General features: G+C 35.5%; 1 protein-coding gene and 1 long non-coding RNA gene across 8 annotated transcripts in view; both read right to left on the reverse strand.

Moving 5' to 3' along the window:
• Positions 1–24,430, reverse strand: part of MKLN1 (muskelin 1) — a 311,818-nt gene that overhangs the window by 40,510 nt on the left and 246,878 nt on the right. For all 7 annotated transcript variants that reach the window (XM_084897002.1, XM_084897001.1, XM_084896999.1 and 4 more), the window contains 3 exons: positions 22,154–22,366; positions 15,619–15,840; positions 12,370–12,499 (listed from right to left, as the gene is read on the reverse strand). In XM_084897002.1, the coding sequence (XP_084753128.1) occupies positions 12,370–12,499; positions 15,619–15,840; positions 22,154–22,366 (565 nt within the window). The remainder of the gene's footprint in view (positions 1–12,369; positions 12,500–15,618; positions 15,841–22,153; positions 22,367–24,430) is intronic.
• On the reverse strand, positions 16,410–22,120 carry LOC311629147. The gene is made up of 3 exons (XR_014796164.1): positions 19,607–22,120; positions 19,105–19,296; positions 16,410–18,909 (listed from the first exon to the last, which is right to left on the reverse strand). It is a non-coding gene; the product is annotated as an uncharacterized lncRNA (long non-coding RNA).

Consider the following 24,430-nt stretch of genomic DNA (forward strand, 5'->3'; position numbering starts at 1 on the left):
ACCCATTAACAGTCACTCCCTATTCCCCCTCCCCAACTCCTCATGGAGTAGGCTGCATCATTTGACATGTCCGACAATTTAAAAAGGTTCTAATTTCTCCACATCATCATTTGCTATTGTCCACCTTTTTCACTACATCTTTGTGGATATAGAGTGATATCGTATTGTGGTTTTTATTTGCATTTGAATGATTAATGATGTTAGATATCTCTTCATGTGATGACATGGCGCCAGTGCATGTCATAGCGTGGTTATCAGCCATTTGTATATCTTCTTCGGAGAATTTGCCTATTTTAAAAGTGTGTTGTTTCTTTATTATTGAACTAGGGGCCCAGTGCACAAATTCCTGCACCAGTGGGGTCCCTCAGTGTGGCCTGAGGGGATTGAACCCAAACTAGCGGTCCAACACCGCCTGCCATTCTTGCTCATCCCAGCCCCAGCTCAGCTGTGCCTGCTATAGAGTCATCAGTAATTCATCCCCAGGGCAGTGGGGTGGGGTGGGGGTCTCCTCAGCCCAGCCTGCACATCCCTCTCACAATCCTGGACCACTGGCTCCTAATCGCTCAACTGCCTGCCTACCTGGTCACCCCTAACTGTCCCCCCACCCCCCCGCCAGCCTGACTGCCCCTCACTGCCCCCCTACTGGCCAGGTCGTTCCCAACTGCCTCCTCCCTGCTGGCCTGGTTGCTCCTAACTGTCCCCCTGCTGCCCTGGTCGTCCCTTACTACCTCCCCTGCTAGCCTAATTCCCCCAACTGCCCCCCTGCTGGCCTGGTCATTCTCAACTGCACCCCCCCTCATCGGCCTGGTCACCCCTAACCTTCCCCGCCCCCCTCCCCCCCCCCCCCCCCGCCAGCCAGCCTGGTCACCCCATGCAGCCTGCTTGTTCAGTTGTTCAGTTGTCCCTCACTAACCACCCTGGTCTTAGGCAGCCATCTTGTGAGGGTGTGATGGTCAATTTGCATATCACCTCTTTATTATATAGGAGGATAGATTTTAAGAGTTCTTTATATACTTTGGATACAAGTCCCTTATCAGATTTATAATTAGCAGAATTACCCCTCCCCCATTCTAGGGATTGTCTTTATACTTTCTTGATGGTATCCTTTGTAGCACAAAAGTTTCTCATTTTTATAAAGTCCAATTTATCTCTTCTACTTTCGTCATTGTGCTGTAGTATTGATTTTGTGCTAGCTAGTTAGATGACATAACAACTCATCATAATATGTATGCTAAGCACCTAAATCAAGACACTGTTTTTCAAAGCAAAAAATGAAAAATTGCAGACAAATGAGGATATTAAACCACTGAATTCAATACTGGTTTCATATTATCAAGTTATTTTTACCTCAGTAAATCTTTAATCTTTACAAATTATTTGAGGAACTATTTCAATAAAACAAACAAAAAATGGAATCCAAGAAAAAGAATGATATGGGATATAAGAAACAGTGGTAGTGATATATGACACAGGAAAAGAAAGCATGAAAGAAAATGAAGATCCATTAGATCTTGAGCCTTGTATAATACATTATGGAATGAAAAAAATTTAATAATGGAGAATATTTTCCCTCCTGTAAGTCCAATTATAATGCCAGAATTTATATGGTGCTCCATTTCCCCTCCCTCACTGTTTTTATTGCTTAGAATTTTGGTCGTAGTGTTATTCTTCAGGCAACACATTTTCTCAAGATAATTTCATCATCATTTATCACTTATTTCTAACTATAGGCCAGGTGCATGAAATTCTGCACTGGAGTGGAGTGGTGAGGGGTGTCCCTCAGCCCAGCCTGTACCCTCTTGCAATCTGGGACCCTTGGGTAGGTCCCTAGGCTCGGCTGGAGATCAGGGCCAATCGGAGCTTTCCTTCCCCTGGCTACTGGCAGCAACCCCCCACTTCCCCTTCCCCTGCTACCAGTTCTCTCCCTCTGCAGGTGACAGGCGTGGGGTGCGATCACTTGGCTGGTCTGGGCCTCCCTCTGTGGAACAATTGCTAGCTGGCCCCACACACCCTCCACAGCGTTGCTGGCCGGTGGCCTGAGCCTCCTACTGTGGGGAGATCGATTACTGGGCTCTACGATCAATTGCCCAGCAGAAGAAGTCCTGCCCACCTGTCCAGGGCTCCGTGATCAATAGCCTCACAGAGAGTGGCCTGGGCCTCCCTCTGCAGGGTGATCGTGGGGCGATAGCGGGGCCCCTTGACTAATCACATCGCACCTGCCTTGGCTGGCCTGGCACCAGTGCATGTCATAGCATGGTTGTCTGGAAGGTTGTCTGACAGGCAGGGGAGGGCAGTTTGGGGCAATTGGGCCAGCAGGGGAGGGCAGTTGGTGAAAACTAAGCCTGTAGGGGAGGCAATTGGGGGCAACCAGGCCAGCAGGGGAGGGCAGTAGTGGGTGATCGGGCAGTTTATCATGCACTATTTGATATAAATATTTTCCATATGTAAAAAAATCTTTTTAAAAATAAAGTCTGGGTTTTGTATCGTATTTAGAAAGTCTTCTCCCAACCTTAAATTACTAAAAACAACCAGACTTATAGTTTTATTTCTTAAGCATAAAATTTACAATAGCTAAGATTTGGAATTAGTCCAATTGCCCATCAGTAGATGAGTGGATAAAAAGGCTATGGTATATTTACACAATGGAATACTATTTAGGTCTAAAAAAAACAAACAACAAAATAACACACCTCTTACCTGAAAAGTATTATGCTAAGTGAAATAAGCAGAGGAAGACAAATATTATATAATCTCACTTATATGTAAAATCTAATAAACAAAATAAACTGACAAACAAAATAGATTCAGAAACATGGAAGCACGCAGCAGACTGATAATTCTTAGGGTGGGGCTGGGCAGGCGGGGGGGAGGGGGGGGAAGGGGGGAATATTAACCAAAGAATGTATATGCATATGTGCATAGGCTTGAGGAGGGATGGGAGTGTTGTGGAGAGGGTCAACAGTGGGGGAAAAAGGCGACTTTCAACAATAAAGATTAAGAAAATTTTTTTTTAAATCTCTCTAGCATTTTTGTGATACACAGAGATGCAGATTTTATTTTTAACCAATTCTAAGTGGCATCTTCATGTTATTTATTGCATAATTCATTTTCCTTCTCTGAGTGGAAATACACTAAATTCTCATATGTATCTGGAGATATTTTTATACGATCTGTTCCATTCCATTTCATTAATCCCTATAAAGTTGTAGCTTTATAAGTATAAATTGTTGTGTTAATACTACTTCATTACCTTTCATTTTCAAAACTGTCTTCAGTGTTCTTGCATGTTTTATCTTTGTTTTAGGAAGAACTTTAATTAACATCAAATGACAAAATTTATATTAAAAATATGAATACTGTACTTTCATGATGAGCCTATAACTAGGAAAAACACTCCTGGGAAATTATGGAAAGTTATTATTTACAATAATGTTGAGAGAAAAATGTACATAATCCAGTTTTAGCAAAGTGACATACCAAATATAAAAGATGCTAAATCGAAAGCAATGAAACCAAGTTATATTGAATATAAGCACTATCATTTTCTAGTTTAGTTAACTAATCTATATTAATGACAGCAAATCATTAGCCTCATAATCTTCTCTGTACTGATGAAATTGGCCTTATTTAGTTAATTGATACAAGTCTAAAAGGGTCAAAAACATTAAAACTTTATAGTAAAAACACAATGTCAATTAGCACAATAAAAGCATATTCCTAGGGCTGACAGTCAGTAGATTTTGCTTTTAAGGTTCATGAAAATATGTTTATAGATAAGTAGGATCTTGCAGACATAACTAACAGAAGGGTAGGGGAAATTTAACTCTCAAAATTTTGGAGTTAGATGAGCCATTAAGATCAACTGTCTCATCATCCCCTCATTTTCAGATGAATAATCAGGTCCAGAGAAGTTATATAATTTTGCCAAAGTTGCAGAGGGATGAGTGGCAGACCCAGATGAAGAGACCAAGTTTTCTGATTATCAGTTCACTATTTTTCCAATTATAACAATCTGCCACTATGATTAGAAAAAAGAGTGGCAGATGTGGGAAAAAAAGTCAACCAAATTTAAGGAATAAAACAAGTAAACACAAAGCTATTTTAGAATAGGAATTAGGTTGTAAGAGCTCTGTATCACCAATGTTTGACTTAGCATCTGGCAAATGATAAAGACTCAATATGTTTGTTACTTTGCATTTAATATAGCTATGAGAAAGTAATCTATATATATAAAAGCCAAGCGACCAAAACACTGGAACGACTAGAACAACCAGTCGCCATGACATGCAATGCTGCTGGCCAACTGGTCCAATCAGGGGTGGCCCATCACCCCATTTGGGGGCGGGGCCATCTGGCCAACCTTCCACATCCCCTCCCCCCACCAGCCCTGCCTGATAGGCTCCCATTAGGGAGAGCCAGCTGGACCCCACCCATGCATGAATTCGTGCACTGGGCCTCTAGTTCTATTATAATAGCATACCATAGAGCTCTGTTCGTATGACAAACTATCTTCTAAAGCACATGTGTCAAACACAAGGCCCGGGGGCCAAATCCAGCCCGCCAGGCCTTGCAATGTGGCCCGCACCGCGCTGTCATCACTGCACTCTGCTGTCAGTTTATGACATTGTCAGTTTATGACTGTTCAGTAAACCATTCGGCCCGCAATTTAGGCTGGATTTTAGATTTTGGCCCCTTCTCTGATTGAGTTCGACACCCCTATTCTAAAGGTAATTTTCAATTAGTGTTAAATAGAGAGCTTACATATGGAGAGTCTATTAAACCCATTGTTTTCATGGATTTATTGCCAAAAGCTTTCAGAAATAAACCCAAATTTTATATGTGCTGAATTTTGATATTAATTATTTATGTGTTAGACACAATGCCAATAAATCCCTTCTTTCTAAGCAGCTGTCAATCCACTCATTTAAATTATAATTTTCTCCTGAGGGGAGCATACAATTATTATACTCTGGTGAAAAAATAAGAGTTGAGGTTTCTTCAATCTTGAGATAATTCATTTAAGTAATTATAAAAAACAACAATGTAAGATTTTATAGTGGCTGCAAAATAAAAAATTATAACAAGAAGCAACCATTTTAGAATTAGATATATCATCTCTAATTGGTGACCTCAAAAGTTCAAACAAATTTCTATGATTTCAAACAATCCAATTGGAACTCCCATCATAAATGCAGTTTTAATCAAATAACCCACTTTACTAAATCATATATAAACATAGTAATTATATGTAAAGTCCATCTCAAACTATAGTAATTAACTATAGTAAAAAAAAGCTTCAGAAGAACAGTTAATAGAATATTTAAATAAACTACAGAGCATCCATATAATGGGATAAAATTAAGTGTTTGTAAGAATATTAAATAATGTGGACATTTAAATAGTGCCCTGCCTTGTCTTTAAAAGGACTTTTCATGGCATACAAAATAAAATAAAATAAAATAAAATTTTAATGAACTTTAAATAAGGTAAATGTAATTCTATGGAAGTTCAATACATTATACCAGTGATTTTTAACCAGTGTGGTGAAAGAAATTTAAGAACATATAATATCTGACTATTTGGTCAGGGACACTAACCTCTTTTCCCTTAGATTGTCAAATAAGAGCCAACACAATAATAGCTGTCTGGTGTGAATGAATCAAAAGTATAATATATTTGTAGGTGTTCTGCAGAATTTTAATAATTAGTTTATGTGTGCCATGAGATGAAAAAGGTTGAAAATAGCTGCATTATACCATAATTCTCCAATGTGAGGTTTTCCAAATGGTCTAACTAAATCCAGTGGAAGATGTTTTTGATCTAGAGTACTAAAAAGACTAAATGCTCCTTAAGAAATCTTAAGTAAAGTCTATGTATTTTAGCTGAGCTTTTCACAGGTTTTAAAAAGCACAGGCTACTAGGACAGTGGTTGGCAAACTCATTAGTCAACCGAGCCAAATATCAACAGTACATCGACTAAAATTTCTTTTGCAAGCCAAATTTTTTAAACTTAAATTTCTTCTAACGCCACTTCTTCAAAATAGACTCGCCAGGCCGTGGTGTTTGGGGAAGAGCCACACTCAAGGGGACAAAGAGCTGCATGTGGCTTGCGAGCCACAGTTTGCCGACCACGGTACTAGTAGATTATGCTGCAAGGTGAATACCTAGAATTGTGTTAACAACTAAGGTTAGAATTATATGCTTCAATTTCTAACCTGGGCTTGAGGAGTTAAGAGAATTTTAGGATATGATGGTCAATAGGCTAAAATCTGAAAGATGAGCAGGACTTAACTTTGGGAGGTAGGATTGAAGAGTGATCAGGCAGGAAGAACAGCATGAGCAAAAAACCGAAGGCAAGAAAAAAGTATTCTATCTATAAAGAATTAATATCCAGTGGTCATGAAACAAAGAACTGGTGGCAAGGTGTGGGAGGATAGCAAGAAAGGGGCTGGAACTAAGTAAGCTGGAGTATATCATTAAGGAAGCTGTGAGTCAGGCTTAGTTTATACTTAATCCTGAAAACAAAAAGAAACAACGATTTTAAGCAGGGAAAGAAAACTATCATTCATATATATATATTTATTGATTTTTTACAGAGAGGAAGGGAGAGAGATAGAGAGCTAGAAATGTCAATAAGAGAGAAACATCGACCAGCTGCCTCTTGCACCCCCCCCACCGGGATGCACCCGCAACCGAGGTACATGCCCTTGACCGGAATCGAACCCAGGACCTTTCAGTCCGCAGGCTGACGCTCTACCACTGAGCCAAACCGTTTTCGACAGGTTTATATTTTTAAGAGATTTTCTTACCTTATTAGCAGTAACCAAAACATAAGGTTGTCAGACTACTTTTTTCTCCCTATGAGCAACTATAAGCTCCATAAAAATAGAGTCCTTATTTACAGTTATATCTCTAGTGCTTATCTAGCACCTAGTAGGTGACCAAAAATATCCGTTTTATAAATGTTAAAGTGCACCTGGCCACCATGGCTCAGTGGTTGAGTATTGACCTATGAACATGCCCAGGTTTTGGCCTTGATCCCCAGTACCGAGTGCAGAAGGCAGCTGGTCAATGATTCTCTTTCATCCTTGATGTTTCTACCTCTCTCCCTCTTCATTCCTCTCTGAAATCAATAAAAAAATATTTTTAAACGTTAAAATGCATGGTTGTGTACTTAACTGGTAACAGAGAACAGTGTGCAGAATGGGTTGGGGAGAAGGATTGGGGTCACAGGAAGAGGAAGGCTAGAAAGAGACCAAATAGGTGATGATAGCCTAAACCAGAGAGTAACAATGGGAATACAGAGAAGATGGAGGTAAAACTGGATAATACTGACCTTAGGTAGTACTGACATACTCTTGTGAAAACGGAAGTACCCAAATTAACACCAGTTTAAACTAGAGGGTCAACCCATCTCTACCCTGCCACGAGCAGGGATACTATTTTCCTTGAAATGCAATTTTGGTCACTTACAGACATGAAAGCTAAGGCTGAGACATTAGGTAATTTACTCAAGGTTACTCTGACTATTACTGAGATAGGCTTGAAGACAGTGGTTTTCAATCCTGGCCACATACCAAAAGCTCCTGGGGTGGAAGACAAGGGAAACAGAGAGAGAAGGGGAAATGGGGAGGAAACTAAAAGAGAAGGGAAAATTGAGAAGAGAGGCAGCGGAGGAGAGAGAGGGACAGAAAGATGGGAAGGAGGAAGAAAGGGAAGTAAGGAAGGAGGAAAAGGAGAGAAGGGAGAAAGGAAGGATGGAGGAAAAGAGATGGAAAAAAAATTTAAAAAAGAGAATTTCAGTTTCCTAATATGCCAACAGAACCATTAAGGTTCCACAATTCCAAGTGTAACCAAAAAGTTTTAGTTGGGAAAATTTCCCACGTACCGAAGTTCTAACTGATCAACCACACTACAAAAACTTCAGTTAAGGCATCTATCATACACACAGCCTTTGGACAACGCAATTTATCAGCATACTGACAAACCATTCTGTATGTAGACAAAGGAGTGATATTTTCAAAATTTAAATTCGACCAAGACCCTGTAATTAAGCCTTTCAATAACCTATTTAAAAAAAAAAATCCTAAGTTCTTGCATTTGTAAAAGGCACTGGATAATCAGACAACTATTTCTTCGATGTCAATTCATACCAACTTTTCCCACTCTCAATTTGCACCAGCCCCAACTGTTCCTATAACATGCTAAGTTCTTTCCTGCTTTGGGACCTTTGTACTTACTTTTCTCTCAGTTCTTAACATAGTTCTTCCTAATTCTCTACTACTTTTTGTCTTAAATCTTAAAGATTACTTCCTCAGAGATGATTTTCCAACCCACTCTACCTAAAGGGGACTTCCCATGCTCCTTTTTTTTTTAACTTCACAGTACGTAGAAGGCAACTGCATGTTTCTCTCCACTACAATCTGAGTTCTTTTTGCGAAGGGATCTTATAACATATGATCCATAAAACACACCTGGCATATAAAGTCACTGAAATATGTTGGGAAGGAGGAATGGAGAGGGTCAAACTCAGATGCTAACAAAGGTTATTAAATTAATGAATTAATTTGTATGGTGGGATAATGCACCATAAATTAAAAATTAATGCATAGCAAAATTGGTGATTCTGATTTCACAAAAGTTGAATATAGCAGTAACTTAGAAAATGAATTTTCTTGTCTTTTCTACTAATACCTCTAGTCCATAATGTTAAAATTATATTGATGGGAAAAAATGTCAATTCAATGAAAATGTAAAAACAGAATAAAATTGTACTAAATTTTGTACAATAAATAAGTTTAAAAAGAGTAGAAGGAACTACATAAAAATGTTAACAGATTACATCTGGATGGTTTGATACATTTTCTTTTTTGCATCCTTCTATATTTTCCAAATTATCTACAAAGAGAATGTTACTTTATAATCAAAACAAAATTGGACTAAAAACATTATACTTTGATGGCTCTAAGTCTAGTCATAACAATGAATGAAGCATTATACTAATCATTTGTTAAACCTTCAAATAACAGTCACTAAAGCCTACTTATGACAGTGAAATTTTCTATTTATTCTTTCAATAATTCTCCATCACTATTACTCATTGCCACTTTTTTCTTTTAATCTTGGGAAGCAGCTTACTTAGAATCGGGGGGTGCGGGAGGGCACAGGGACGGCTTTATTTGTACTCAAACTTCAAATCCCTGCTCTTTATACATTTTTAAAAAATGTTTAATGGATTTTAGAGAGAGGAAGGGAGGAGAAGAGACAGAGAAACATCGACCAATTGCCTCCTGTATATACCCCAACCTGGGATCAAACCTCTAACCTAGGTATGTGCTCTGACCAGGTATCAAACTGGTGACCTTTCAGTGCACTGGATGATGCTCAACCAACTGAGCCATACTAGCCAGAGCAGATCTATCATATTTTATTCTTGTGTGGCAGACCCTTTTGATTGCCTGATCTAATAGCCACTTCCAAACCCTTTCCCCAATGTACTACATAAATATAGGCTGGAAACGCTAAATACTTGCTTTCCCAGTCTCTCTTGAAGCCAGGTTTTCACAGGGAGCTTTCTGGGCAAGTTTTGCTTTCTTTCCTTTTCTCCTATTTAAAATGAGGACATTGTTTGAGGTGCATCAGCCAAATTACCACCAAGAGACTATCACCATGTTAAGGATGGAAAACAGAACAATTTAAAAGAACTTGGGGCCTTTAAGATATTGCTTGAGTCACTGCATCAGTCCAGATTATCTATCTTTGGATTTCTTATTCTGTGCAAGAAAAAATTCCTTATATGTTTAAGCCATGGTTCCCTAGGTTTGCTATTACTTGAGGCAAACAGATTCTATTGATAAACCATACATATTTAAAAACAGTATTTCTTCCCTCTTGCTTCATTGGTGTTTTGGCTCTAAGTAGAAATCTAGATCATGGTAATTATACCTCAGAATTTTAAGACCTTGTTTCCCCTTACCTTACAGTTTCCAATACTATTGAGAATTTGTATATCCACTCTAAGTCCTATTCCTTTGAATGTGACCTCATTTTACCCTAGAAACTTTTAAGATATTCTCCTTATCCTGATATGTGAAATTCCACGGTGAACAATGATGATTTTTATTTTGCTAAATTTGATGTACTGACTTCTGTAGGTGTCCATTTATAACCTGGAGCCAATGTTTAGAGAAATTTTCTGCTATTTCTTTATTTTATAACTAGAGGCCTGGTGCATGGAAATTCATGCACTGGAGGGGGGAGTCCCTCAGCCCGGTCTGCCCCCTCTCACAGTCTGGGAGGCGACCTAGCGATCAGGGGAAGGCAACACCCCATCACACCTCTGCTGCTGCCACTGCCGGCAGTGCAAGCCTCAGCTGGCACTGGTTACCTGAGCCTTGGGCGATCCTGAGTGGTTGGGCAGCCACCATCCGAAGCTTACCTGCGCCTTGGGCCGGCCCTGGGTGGTTGGAGGACTGAGAGGACTAGGGGACTCTGGAGGCAGGTGCGCAGAGCAGCTGGGCCTGCCTGGGGGTGGGGCTGGCCTTGCCACCCTAGCAGGGTTGAGGGGACTGAGTGCCGCCATCTTGTGGCTGTGGATGCCACCATCTTTTGAGGGCATAGCAGTCAATTAGCGTATTCCCTCCTTATTAGCTGTGGGTGCCAACATATTTGAGGGTGGGACAGTCAATTATCATATTTCCTCCTTATTGGCTGTAGGCACCGAGGGTCAACTAGCATATTCTCGCTATATTAGATAGGCTCTAGTCTCCTCCATTTTCCCTGTCCTCTATAGCTTGAGAAATTCTTATTAGTTCAATATTGGAACTCCTGGATTGATTTTCTAAGGTTCTTATTTTCAACTCTTTTTGTCTATTTTTCAGATTTCTTATAACTCTTCTACTTTTTTATTCTAACAAAATTTATTTTCCAAAAGCTCTTTCTTAGTCTCTGATTTTTCATTGCATCCTATTAAAGTTTTATGAATGCAGATCCTTTCCTCTAAGAAAACTGGCCTCGATCATTATTATTTTCATTTACTTGTGTTCAGTGCATTACTCCAGATTTCTGTTTTCAAGTTTTTGTTTTTGTTTTTGACTCTCTCTTCCATGGTGAAGGTCCTAATACAGAGGATACTTAACTGATAGTTCAATAAGACTGAAGAAATAAAAAGTTAATTGAAAATGTTATATATATCGTGGGTAGCACTTTAGGGGACTGGGCTGTGAAAGTGGACCAGGCAGCGAGATTAGCCATTTTATTGGCATGTAGGGTCCCCAAACAACAGTATCTGGAAATATTTCCTCTGAGGCCATACATTTCCTCTAGAAAAAGTGATTCCAGTCTTTTATAAGAGACATATGTCTGACATTCTGGAAACAGGGATGTAGTTAGAAGTTCTACTATTCAGTTTATAGGTTTAACTGTCATATTTTCTGCCCTGTCCCCTTTGCCTTCACAGAGCCTTTATCATTTCATTTCTACCCAGAAAAAAAAGTGCTAGTACAAAGTATGGGAGAAGGGTCCTGAGGGCAAACTACTTCATGTGTGTGGTGGTTGTTTTTTGTTTTTATTTTTTTACAATGGTGCAATCTTTTATTAAAAGAAAACTTTCCCTCCTAAATTTGAACAACTATTATAATTTTTAAAATCTGTTTTTATAAATAATAGCTAAAAGGAAAAGCAAGCTATTCTAATTTCTCACCCTATTGCTCAAATTAGGCATTTTAAACCCTTGGGCCATAAACAAACATACCATTCTCCTGTGCAAACTAATCACAGGCAAAGTGACTGTGTATCATCTAAAGTAGGATACTTTTGAGAGTGAATGGGGCAGTTTTAATAATTATATCAGGGCAATATACATAAAACTGGGACTATCTGAGGGAAACCATTTACCCCATTAGGAGGATAACAACTTCTTGGATGCTGAATTTGTAAACTTAAAAGGCATTACCATTATATGTCCTCCCTCAAAATAAAGACAGACTCTACTATGCTAGTGCATAATATAAGATACTATACTGAAAGCAGAAAGTGGAACTGATTGGCAAATATAGAATAATATAGTTTTTAGGATATCAATTCTTGCAAAGCCCCTCCTCCCCAATAAGCACACACAAATTCCCATAGAGATTCATATACTATCTTTCTGCTCCAAGGAAATAATAATTAATATATTTTAAACAGATAGAAATGAATCATTTAGCTGAAAGAAAGAGACAAAAACAAGTTTTCTGACCTGTTAGTCAGAATTACTTCAATTAAAGAAATGGGGCAAAGATGAAGAATGGATAGGAAAAAAAGTGGGCTATAGTCGTCCACCTTCTAAAGTATTTAAGACATGAGAGAAGAATCAGTAAATGCCTTTACCCATTCCAGAGTCCTTCTTGGTGCCATCTGATATTATATCTACATGATCAGAATCCACATCATAACTAAAGAAATCATTCAAATAGGTCTTCGATCGCTGGCCACCAAATACATATAAGCAACGATTTTTCTGAAAAATAAGAAAAAAATGGCAAAGAACAAAGAAAGTAGTCACTTCCATGAAAAATTCAGAATGATCTTTAAAAAATTTAAACCTCTATAAAAATAATTTTATGACAGATCCTATGCAGTGGAGTACTATGATGATACAAAGAGAAATGAAGATGCTTTCTATACACTGCTAAGAGGTGATCTCCAGGATATCCTATTAAAGTAAAAAAGCAAAGTGCAGCCCAGCCGGTGTGTCTCAGTTGTTTGAGCAGAGTTCCATGCACCAGGAGATTACTGGTTTGATTCCCAGTCAGGGCACATACCCGAGGTGAGGAAGCCACAATTGATCTCATAGATGTATTTATCTCTCCTTTTCCCTTCCTCTCTTTCAAAACAAACGAACAAATAAAATAAGAAATAAATAAAAACATTAAAAAAAAAAAAAGCAAGGTACAGAATAATGTATACAAGTGCTCTCTTGTGCAAGAAAGGGAAAAAAGAAATGTGTATGTGTTTGTTTCTTTCTCCAAAAAGAAACAAAGAAAGGAGACAGTTACTTCTTGGAGAAGGGACAGAACAGGAAGACAGCAGGGATAACACTAGATCTCTTAAAGTACCCAGACTTTTGGTTTTGCTTTTAAAACCAGGCGTATGTTTTTATTTAATTAGAAAACAAATTAACTCAAAAGAAAAAAATTTCTGAAATTAGAAAAAACAAAACAAAAAACCTTTTGGTACATAAAGATATGACCACATAGAAAATATTTCTAGTGATTTTAATTCATGTTTTTGAATACCCTTTCTTAGTGGGCTATATTCTAAGCAGAAAAATAATAAGAAAGCAATTTTAAACAGCATTTAGTGATTTTGCTGTTAGTTTTGCTATTCTGTAAACTATAAGACAGAATAATATAATACTGACATTAGGAAGGAGGATTTTAAACTTAAAAGATATATAAAATCAAAGATATAAAAAATTTAATCTTTCATTTGTATTAGATATATCAGTATAAACTCATGATTTAATTTTTCTTACTAAAAAGGATATATATACATATATATATTATACACACACACAAACATACATATATACATGCTCGTACATACACACACACACATACATACATACTGGGAAGGGGGCATGCCTACTAGCCAAAAATAGAGAAAATTTTTGGGCATCAAAAAAATTAGTGGCCTTGGCCAGTGTGGCACCAATGTGTCACCGCTTGATTCTAATCCCTGGCCCAAGTTGGGACACATGCAGGAAGCAGACAATGGATGTGTCTCTCTCATATTAATGTCTCCCTGCCCCCTTTTTCCACCTCTGAAAATAAATGGGAAAAATATCCCTGGGTGACTTAAAAAAAAAAAAAGAAAGAAAGAATGACATCATTGGATTAAACACATCAAATACGTATATAAAAATCGATGAGTTCATAATAACACTTAAAAAAATCTATCGGTTAACTTTGGAGCCTCAACTTATTAATATAAAAAAGTGATAAAGGAAGAAAATCAATTATATTACCTATCCTATGCAGTTTACATATCAGAGTAGCCACACAGTTAATAATTTTTTAATAATACAATCAGTTAGTAAATGCAGAAGAAATGACAAAATTAGAAAAATCACCATTTGACAATCTTATTGAAATCCAGGCAATGATTATCAATGGCTGCCATGAGGTAAAATGTTGATAGGAAACTATAATTAACAATCAGGTTGATAGCGCCTGAATTCACTGAACAATTTTACCACCACCAAAAGTATGACAACTACATATAAAATGCTTCTTGATATTTTGCAATCAGACCGCCTATGAAGTATTCTTGCACCTTTCCTTTTGCGCTCCCCAAAAGGGAGAGTGAATCTAAAATCAAGTACTAGATTTATGGAAGTGATCATTTTGTAAGTTATATACATGTCTAATCACTGAGTTGTACATCTGAAACTAATATATGTCCACTGTAATTGAAAAATTATTTTATTTTATTTTATTTATTTTTTTTTTATTATTATTTTATTTTGAAAAATTATTTTTTTAAAGTGACTCTGGATTCAACTACCAGGAAATATAGATTACAATAAATGACATTATGAGAAAATAAAATCAGCCAAGTCAAGAATACAAGAAATTCTAAAGCTCATATAATTCAGTTTCTTTAACAAATAAGTGGTATGTGGGGGAATAAAATAAGAGGGGTCAGCACTATTATGGATTAAATAAAATTAAGAGATCTGACAACCAAATGTAATACTTAGACTTTTCTGAACCCTGACTTGAATAAACCAATTATGAAAAGGTACTTTTCAGTATTTCAGAAAAATTCTATGTATTAAATGTTAAGAAATTACTTTTACTTTGGTTAATATTATAATAGTATTGCAATTATGTTTTTTTAAAATCCTTAACTGTTAGTGACACACTATAATATTTATAGGTATCATGATAAGAGTGTCTGGGATTTGCTTTAAAATAACCCAGCACTTAAAAAAATCAAAGAAACATTAAAAAAAAAATAACAGAAAGAAAGAAAGAAATATAAGTGGGGCAGATATATGAAAAACAGTAAACTATTGACTGTTGAAACTAATGAGTACACAGGAATTTATCATACTCTTCTCCCCACTTTGGCATATGATTAAAATATTCCATATGTTTTAAAAGTTATATTCACAGAAAGGGGCCCAAGTTTCCACTGTAGCATCAGAAAAGTTTAATGCAATGCCTGTATGTTGATTTTGCTGATAAATTTTAATTTTAATTCCATAATGTCAATTCTTAATTATTTGCACTTAATAAAGTATAGCAAAGGGAAAAATACAAACAGATAAGAAAATTGATCTTGCAGTTAAACAGAAATAGATCTATATAAGCAATGAAATTAGTAAAAAAAAAATTACCTATATTATTATTCAGGTGATAATTCTTTAGGAATTACTAAGTTAATGAGAAAGAGCCTCAATTATAACAGTCCGCTGTTAAAAGGTTTTACTTTTTGTCTATCATTGCTAACACTAACCATTTATATCTAATGAAAAGTTTTGATCGCTTACTGAAAAAGTAGATTTCACCACTTTTCTTACTGAGAAACACATGACAAAATAAAATAACACAATGTACAGGATATTCTTACTGAGTGAAATAGCATGCAGTGTCCTATCCGAGACTGGATATCCTCAGGCCCAGCATTGCAGGAGTCCTCTCGAAGAAGTTTCCAGGTTTGACATTGACAGTTGAAAGCAAACAACCCACTGAATTGTGGTTCACTGGCTCTGCTGTCGTCAACACTGCCATTACAAGTCAAAATTCTACCCCCAAAGGTGTAGATCATATGTTTTTCTGAGTCCATACACATCTATCAGAATAAAAAAATAGAATGGTTTTAGATTGTTCCTGTCATATATGTTAAAATGAAACCAATGTGTATTGTTTTAGATTCTCAAAAAAACCTGAACTATGTCTTAATAATGTTAAGTACCGCCCCTGATTCTCATACACATTTATTGCAATATTGTCAACCAGCTGGAAGATGGATCTTTAAATACTTTCTTCAGTTTCAATTTTTCCAAGAATAAAATATGTTGGATTAAAGAGCTTTACGCATTCTTGAAACTGCATAATTTTTATACCACATCAACCAGCAAATAATACATGATGTGCTGATCAGTACACCTAAGAGTGAATACAGGTCATACTCTATGGATAAAAAGTGATCACACACTCCTTACAAGCATCCTATTAATCTTGCTACCATTAAATAAGAGAGCAGATATGTGAATGAGTGATGCAACTAAATTCATCTCTCTGCATTTATTTTACAAAACCCTTCAAATTATGTTAAAAACCAGTAAAACAGACATTTGCAAGTCTTCAGACTGATTTCTACAGTGTGATGAATCTTGCCTTTTTTTTTTTTTTAACACAATACTATAAATTTAAATTTATTTGAGGTATGTTATGCAACTCAAGTTCAAAAGCCAAAATAAATTCTTTCAACTCAGATGATAGTTTTTCATTAAAATATCTGAGAAGTCATTTATCGAAGATAATAAAAAAGAATTAAATTCTATTTCAAAAAATATGTAAGTATAAGTTGGAAATTAGACACTGAACACAAGTGGCATTTATAAGTAAAGAAAAAAATTGTGTGCACAAACATTATTTTGCTAAAGCACAAATACTAGCTACAGTATGTTCAATTCTCTCCTCCAATTACTTCTGCTATTCATTTTTTGCAGGTTTTAATAAAAAGATTTTTTAATAATTGTAGAATTTGGTTTTAAAATTAATGTTAAAAAGATTCTAACCAATATCACCCCAATAAATTTAAAAAAATTAAAATAAAAAACTCTAGTATCTTCTAATCTTTACCTACCACTAATAAGATCCACTCACTTGCCATTTCCTAGGTTCCTGCCTGATTTTCATAAATTAAGGTGAAAATCTATTATACCTCAAAGGTGAAATCTTAATGAATATGGGTGCAAAACTGAGATAAAGTTTTCATGTCCCTGGCCTCCCAAAGAAAGTGTTCTCACTCTTTAATCTTCAATAATCCTATCATTAAAAGCAATACATACATTCCTGAAGACAACTCAGTATGGCCCATTCACCTACTATATATATATATGACTGTCTAGGGCTGCACTGAAGCTGGGTCAGAGTGCCCTGTCCTAAATACTTAAGGCTGAAGTCTCTCCAAACACCTGGGGATCATGTTAAAAATCCCAAGGGACACACATTACATAAACCAATTATATTTTCATAAATTTAGAGTTATACTAATTTTGGCCAATCTCTGTTATCAGGTTTCCTATGGTTATCCAGCCCCTAAATTCTACTGCATATGGCTACAAAGGGATTTTCTCTTTCCTTTGGGGGATATTTAATTTTGATGTGCTTGTTCTCAGTTATCTGCCTACAAAGGTAACCAGTTTTCTCTCTGAGGTTTTTAGGATTTTCTCTTAATCCTTGGTTATGAAATTTCATTAAGGAAGTATCTAGGCAGGGATATTCTTTTTCATTCATCCTGAACTGTACTTGGTGTTCCCTTTGTTCTGAAAACTGTCTTTCTTCATTTTTAGGAGTTTTCTTCATTTTTACCTTGAGTTTGTTTTGGCCAGCATTCTCTTCTTCTAGAATTCCTATTAGATGGTATCGGAACTTCAGGACCTCTCTGTTTCTTAACTTTTCTCTCATAATTTCAGCTCATTAATTTAGTAACTATTTTTGAGGTGAGTGTATCCATTCTGCTTTTCAAATAATTTGCTGAGGTTGAAAAAAACCCTTTAATTTGTAACTTTTCGAGATATGTCTTTTATGAATGCAATAGCTGTCTGAATTGCTCTAAAAATATCACTTAAACTATCCTAAAGGCTTCTTCAGTATATACAACTGTTTTTCTTTGTTAATTCTTAATTTGTTGACTTCAGCACCCGTTTCATGGTATTAATTACATTAAAATATATGAATTTTTTGGTTGTTCTAGTCCTCTTTATATCTGAGAATCACTAGTCATTTGCCTGCTATATATATTATACAATAGCCAGCCTAGAGGGACTGGGTGGGGAGAAATGATATGTGATGCTGTGAAGGGTTCCACTGCTGCTCTTCAGCTGCCCTTGGGAGTATTGCTCTACCTTTCCAGCTCCAATGCCCATGCTCAACACCTGACCTATGGACAATATCACACTTAAGTGCTACTTAAAGTGAAGAATGCTTTGCTGTTCAATCTCCCACCGATCATCTAATGTTTGTCTCAGCTATATAAACTTTGTGGCTTCAATCTTACAGGCTCTAGTTTCTTCCGGTTGGATCTGATCCTATCTACTTTCTACCTTAAAGAATTCTCCCCTTACCTCCTCCTCACCACCAATTAGTTTTAAGTTCTCAAAGGGCATTCTTTTTTTGTTTTCAACACTATTACTAATATGTTCTATTGTCATTTCATAGGATACAGGCAGGAGAGCAGCAAAAGTACGTGTTCAGCCTGCCAATGATCCACACTGACCTAAGGTGAATGTCAATGAGCTGAGATTTCCAATCCTTGACTGAAGTTTCTCCTACGAATTCTTGGCTAGCTTATATTCCTTTTCCTAGTAATTTCTTCAAAAGGTGGTCATACTTGATGGACAGTTTCTCTAGATATAAAATCCTTGACTTACACTGTCTTTTTCCTATCTTCTAGATGTTGCTCTAATGTTTCCTGATACTGAATGTAGCTGTAGAGAAATCTGGTATCAGTCTCAATTTATTCCTCTTATAGGTGACTGGATCATTTTGCCTAGTTTCCCCCTAAAATGGCTTCTTTATATTTGAAATCCACTGTTACTATCATATGTCTTAGAATTGAATGCATAGGTCAACTTTTTTTCCTTTCTGATTATAACACACCCTTTTGAAATGTGCAATAGTCTTCTTTCTTCTTGAATTTTAGTCTTCTTGAATTTTATTATAAATATTTGTTGTTCCATTATTTTGGTTTTTGTTTTTAATGTCTCCAATTATATGTATTTTGGCTTATTTTTGCCTGTTTCCTCTATCTATAATTTTCTGACTAATCCTTTTATTAATCTTTATTTCTATATTACCTGCTCTTCTTATATCTATGCTATATGACCCTTACCTATTCTTCATTATGCTCTATGTAGATTAGTTTTTATTTCTGAAAATGTTACTATGTTTTCTTCAATTTCTTTCCTGAATTTTACCAGGTCCCGTTTCACCTGTTCCTCTTATTTGGTCATCTCCGCCAAATTACTGAATTTATGCTTTGTAGTTTTCTTCAAAGTATCAAGCTTCATTAAATCATCTAATTCAGCGTTTTTCAACCGCTGTTCCGCGGCACACTAGTGTGCCGCGAGATGTTGCCTGGTGTGCCGTAGGTGCAGACAAGACAATAATTTTATAATTTTTCACTATTTTGTTTACTTACTATTTCATAATAAAGTAATTATAAAATACTTTCTTTGTGTTTATTTGATTCCTATTCAAGAGAATTACTTTATATATAGTCAATATAGGCACAGAGTTAAATTTTTTAACATTTTCTAATGGTGGTGTGCCTCGTGATTTTTTTCATGAAACAAGTGTGCCTTTGCCCAAAAAAGGTTGAAAAACACTGATCTAATTCATGTTTGGATACTGATATATAATTTTCATCTGCTATTGTGTGAGGGAAAGTTTTGCTGGTCTTCTTTTTATTAATTTTCCTTAGAGTATCTCTTTGAAAATTTCGTGTTTTAAGCTTTTTAAATGTTCGTATTTAAATTTGTTGAATTTCCCTGGACCAGATAACAGAAGGTTCCTATGAAAGGGTAATGTTCTTGCTCAAGGACTCCCTCTGCTGTTGCTACTGAATTAAATGGCTTCTTCAAAATGTAGTCCATCTGTGAAGCCCTGTCTTTTTAAACTTTATGAACCCTCATCTGTGTGTGTGTGTGTGTGGGGAGGGGGGGGGGGAGCGCACTAAGGGGGAGGGGCGGAGTGTTTCTATTTCAAGACTTGCTTTCCTCCAGTTCCTTCACGAGATATTGCAAGAGGAGCACTGTTCACACTTGTCACGGTGTTTCCCATACTTTTAGAAGATGGTGCTTCCTGATATCTACCACTTCTGAGCCATTCTGGGTGCTTTGCACATTTTATCTTACTAACTCCCCCAGAGTCTGCCCTGCTAAGTCATAACTCTACTAGGCTCCCTCTACATTCCCAGTTCTCCCCTGTTACATTACTGTCAGCTTTAATACAGGTTCTGAACATTTCAGTTATTTTTGGCTAAACTTACAAGAAATTGGGAGTTGTGGGTTCTCTTTGGCTCCTGGTTTTGCTGAATATGTGACTTGTGTTTTTTGTTTTGTTTTGTTTTTTAAATCTTTTTGTTTGTTTTTGTTTTGGTTCTCATTGTTCCTGAAAATCACACAAAGCAACAACATCGAAAGCTTCAGAACTAAGCTGCCACTATGTTCTTAATAAATCCAAAGCTTTAAATTTATTAACTGTTAAATTCAAAAATGCAAAGTAACTTTTTAAAGCGTTTTTATACCTCTAGCTTTCTCACGTTCTTGAATGTTGTGACAAATCTTAAAGTGTCATGAACAGCCCTAAGTAATTTTGAAGTTCCAAATTATAGCTTTATTTACATAAAACAAAATAGAAACTAGAGGCTTATACGGATTACACAAAGTCACCGAGCTAATTATTAGCTGAATTAGCACTAAAATCCTGGTTTCTTCACATCTAATCCTTTGAAAACCAAACATTTAACAGAACCTAGCTTTCAAGGAACATTCTATTTTATCAAAGTCAAGAGAAACAAAGACCATACATAAGGACAATATACTTGTACTTAGACTATCCCTTAGCTATTCTTTTTTCAACTTGTAAAAATAAAGACATAAGTATCTTTTGTAAAAGAAATTTGTAACCAGTTGAAAGCAAGAAAATAGTTTCCCTCAAAATGTTATCTGTTGATGTTTTTTTTTAAAACATCAGAACCAGCCAAACTTTTTTTGGAGCTCTTATTTTCCACATGAAATCACTGAGGATGTCATAGGGTAGTGCAAAGCTTTGCAGAGCTCAGTTAGAGTCAGCAGAAGTTCCAAATTCAATCTGAGGAAGAATACTTGAGGACTAATGTTTTTGATTTTCCACCTACCACTTACTTGATAGGCATATAACCCAGTCCTCTTTTCCTTACCTTTCTACTATAACAACTAATTGTTATAAATATAGTAAGTAATTTAAAGTAAGTAATTAACAAAAATATGTAATAATAAATAAAGACTTGGTTTTAACTCATATATAAGATAGGAGATAAGCTAGCCCTAAACTAGATTCAATTATAATTATAGCACCATCTCCTATGTTCATCATTACAGTGTTAAAAGGTTTTTTGAAAGTTTTCTCTCCCCAACACTCAAAAAAAAACTTTGGACATGGTTTGAATCAAATAAAACTGCCTACAGAATTCAAAGTGGTTACTGTTTTGTTTGAGGTACTGAACTATACTGAACTGATTGACATGGAATACATATTCAAATATAGATAAAAATGATAATGACATTGATGGAAATGATGATGAGACTTACATGCATATTAATATTAAAATGGCTTACAATATCGCTATGTATAGTCTTGTCTATAACATCATTATCTGACTTTTTATTGGTGCTAATTTTAAACTTCATCTAGTTTATGTCAAATTTCTCTGTTTTATAATGTTTGTGATTATATACAAAGGTAAATATATTTCACACAAGTTGGAAGAAAAGCTCTAGATTTCAAATTCCTGAATTCATTATAAAGTAATTTAAATTTCTTCCAGGAATGTAGAATAAGAAATTTTAAAAGGGAAAATTGTTATTGTTATGATTCCTAGATTTTTTTATACAACTAAATTTGTTTTTCCTGATACATACTGCTCCATCTACTATCTAAAGTTTTTATAAGTTAACTTTTGTGTTCTGAGAAATTAGTATTTTATTCTGCAATATATAAAAGAAAAAAATTTTAAAGGATAACTACTGGCACAAGTTTTTTATTATCTCTCACAGGTATTTGTAATAGAAATCTAAGAGATAACAGATTATTAAGCATAACATATGACAAACACTAAGAGAAAGTTACTAAGCACTAATTAATTCTACCATATATTTATTTGTGCACCGAACCTGATGATCAAACACCAATTTTGGCCCTCCGTCAGCAGCAGTATCCTCACTGAGTAACATCCATGTGTTAGTGTCAATGTCATAACGATAAAAGTCACTTTTCAGAGATTTGCTGTTCCTCACAGAAGAATCCAAATAACGGCCCAATGTGTAGATTTGCCTTCGTTGAATGTCAATGCACATTTTATGACATGATCTGGCACTAGGACCATTCTATGGAGAAAAAAAAAACAAAAACAGAAATTAAAAGAATAACAAAATAAAATTATTATAAATACCTCTTTTTGTTGACTTTCATTACAAGCTTTGTTCAGAAACTCACAATTTAACTAATACAAGTCCAACAAAAGAAGTAGTAGGAGATAAAAATCTCTCCATAGAAATGCTTAAAATCTACCAGGAAAGATGAGAACTATTCTGTACCCTATGACATTCTGTTCATAACACTTTTATGGCTTCTATTACATACTCCATTGTGCACAGAGTTTAATTCTCTATTATATGTTGATCTACTTAAAGATACATTTAGTCCTTTAAAATATTTCTCTTCAGAATTTCTCACCAGAATCTAGCACAAATAGGCATTCCAAGAATATCTAGAATCACTGAATTTCATAACTAATAGGACCCTTTATAAAACATCTAGTTCAATTAACCCCTTTTAAACACAAGCCTAAAAGTCAAAAGATAAGAGGCATCCTCCTGAAAGCTAGTACACTAGTGAGAGAAGCAGAATGGGAATCCAAGTCTTTGGCTTTTTCATCTACCCTGTATTTTACATAGAAGTCACTTCCCTGACTGAATCAATAACACAACTAGAGGAATATGGGAAGAACAGTATATTACAAAAAAAAAACAATTAGTTGAGATCATTTGTAACAAAGGACTGAATAAAAGGTAAAAATTATTATAGTATTCTATAAATTAAAAGTAGAGTTCATGAAGCTAAAAAAACAAACAAACAAACAACATCTTCAAATGGGCAAGACTGAATTAGCTGAAAGAAGGAAAAGAAAACAGAACTAATATTTATTAAATATCCCTAAATTCTGTCTATATTATTACTATGTGTGTGTATAAATATTTTATTTAATCTGTATAACAACTCTATAAAGAAATATCATCATTTCATAGAATCTAAGTAACTTGTCCACAGTCACAAAACTACAATAGAAAGTAAAATAGAGAATCTAAGTCCCAGGGCAACCAAGGCAAAAACTATGTTCTTTCCACTATTACAGATTGTTTTTGCTGTTGTTGTTGTTTTTAAGAAAAACAAAACAAAACAAAAAAACAGCAAAAATACATTTAATACAATGTGTATGGTTATGACTGAGATGAAGAATTGCTGCTGCAGAAACGAAAGAGTTGAAGTATAAGGCAGAAATAGGAAGCTTGGTGAATGTGACAGAGACTAGATAAAATCATATAAGCAATAAATAACTATTACAAGTTTCTAGAGCAGGAAATAAAAAAGTGGTACTATATGAAGAGAAATCTAGTATTATTTAGATTACTTAAAGCAATAAAGGTATTCAGCATAAAGAACAGTTTGACATTAATGTTTTTAACCCAGATATTAAGTTGATTTAAATCTGCATGTCAGCCTGGCCGATGTTGCTCAGTGGTTGCTAAAAGGAGGTCACAGTTCAATTCCAGGTCAGGGCATATGCCTGGGTTGTGCGCTGCATCAACGATTCTCTTTCATCTATCTCTCTCCCCCTCTCCCTTTCTCTCTGAAATTAATAAAAATATACTTAAATAAATAAATCTGAATTTTAGTATTCATACTAATTATTATCCTAAAACTATTTTTAAAAATTTTTAATCAAGAAAAATCTTTAATAGATAAGGTGAAATATTGAGAAAGAATTTCTTGTATAACTAAATAATCTCCAAAACAAAGATGGGGTAATATACAATAAACAAATCAATGCCATACTTCCTAGAATGTGAAATTTGAAATTGTATTAGGAGAATAACAACTTCTTACTTCATTTTAATTAGCAAGAGTGCTATTAAAGCCTTAGGTGGTTTGGATCAGTGGATAGAGCATCAGCCTGCAGACTGAAGGGCACATGCCAGGTATGCGGACTCAATTCCCAGTAGGGGTATATAGGAGGCAGTCAATCAATGATTCTCTCTCATCATTGATGTTTCTATTTCTCTTTCCCTTTCTCTCTGAAATCAATAAGAATATATATATTTTTAAAAAGAGTGCTATTAAATTGTTGAACAATTATAACCTAAGTTAAAAAAATAAAATAGTAGGAATAA

Source organism: Pipistrellus hanaki, assembly GCF_964339955.1.
Source record: "Pipistrellus hanaki genome assembly, chromosome: 10".
NCBI lineage: Eukaryota > Metazoa > Chordata > Mammalia > Chiroptera > Vespertilionidae > Pipistrellus > Pipistrellus hanaki.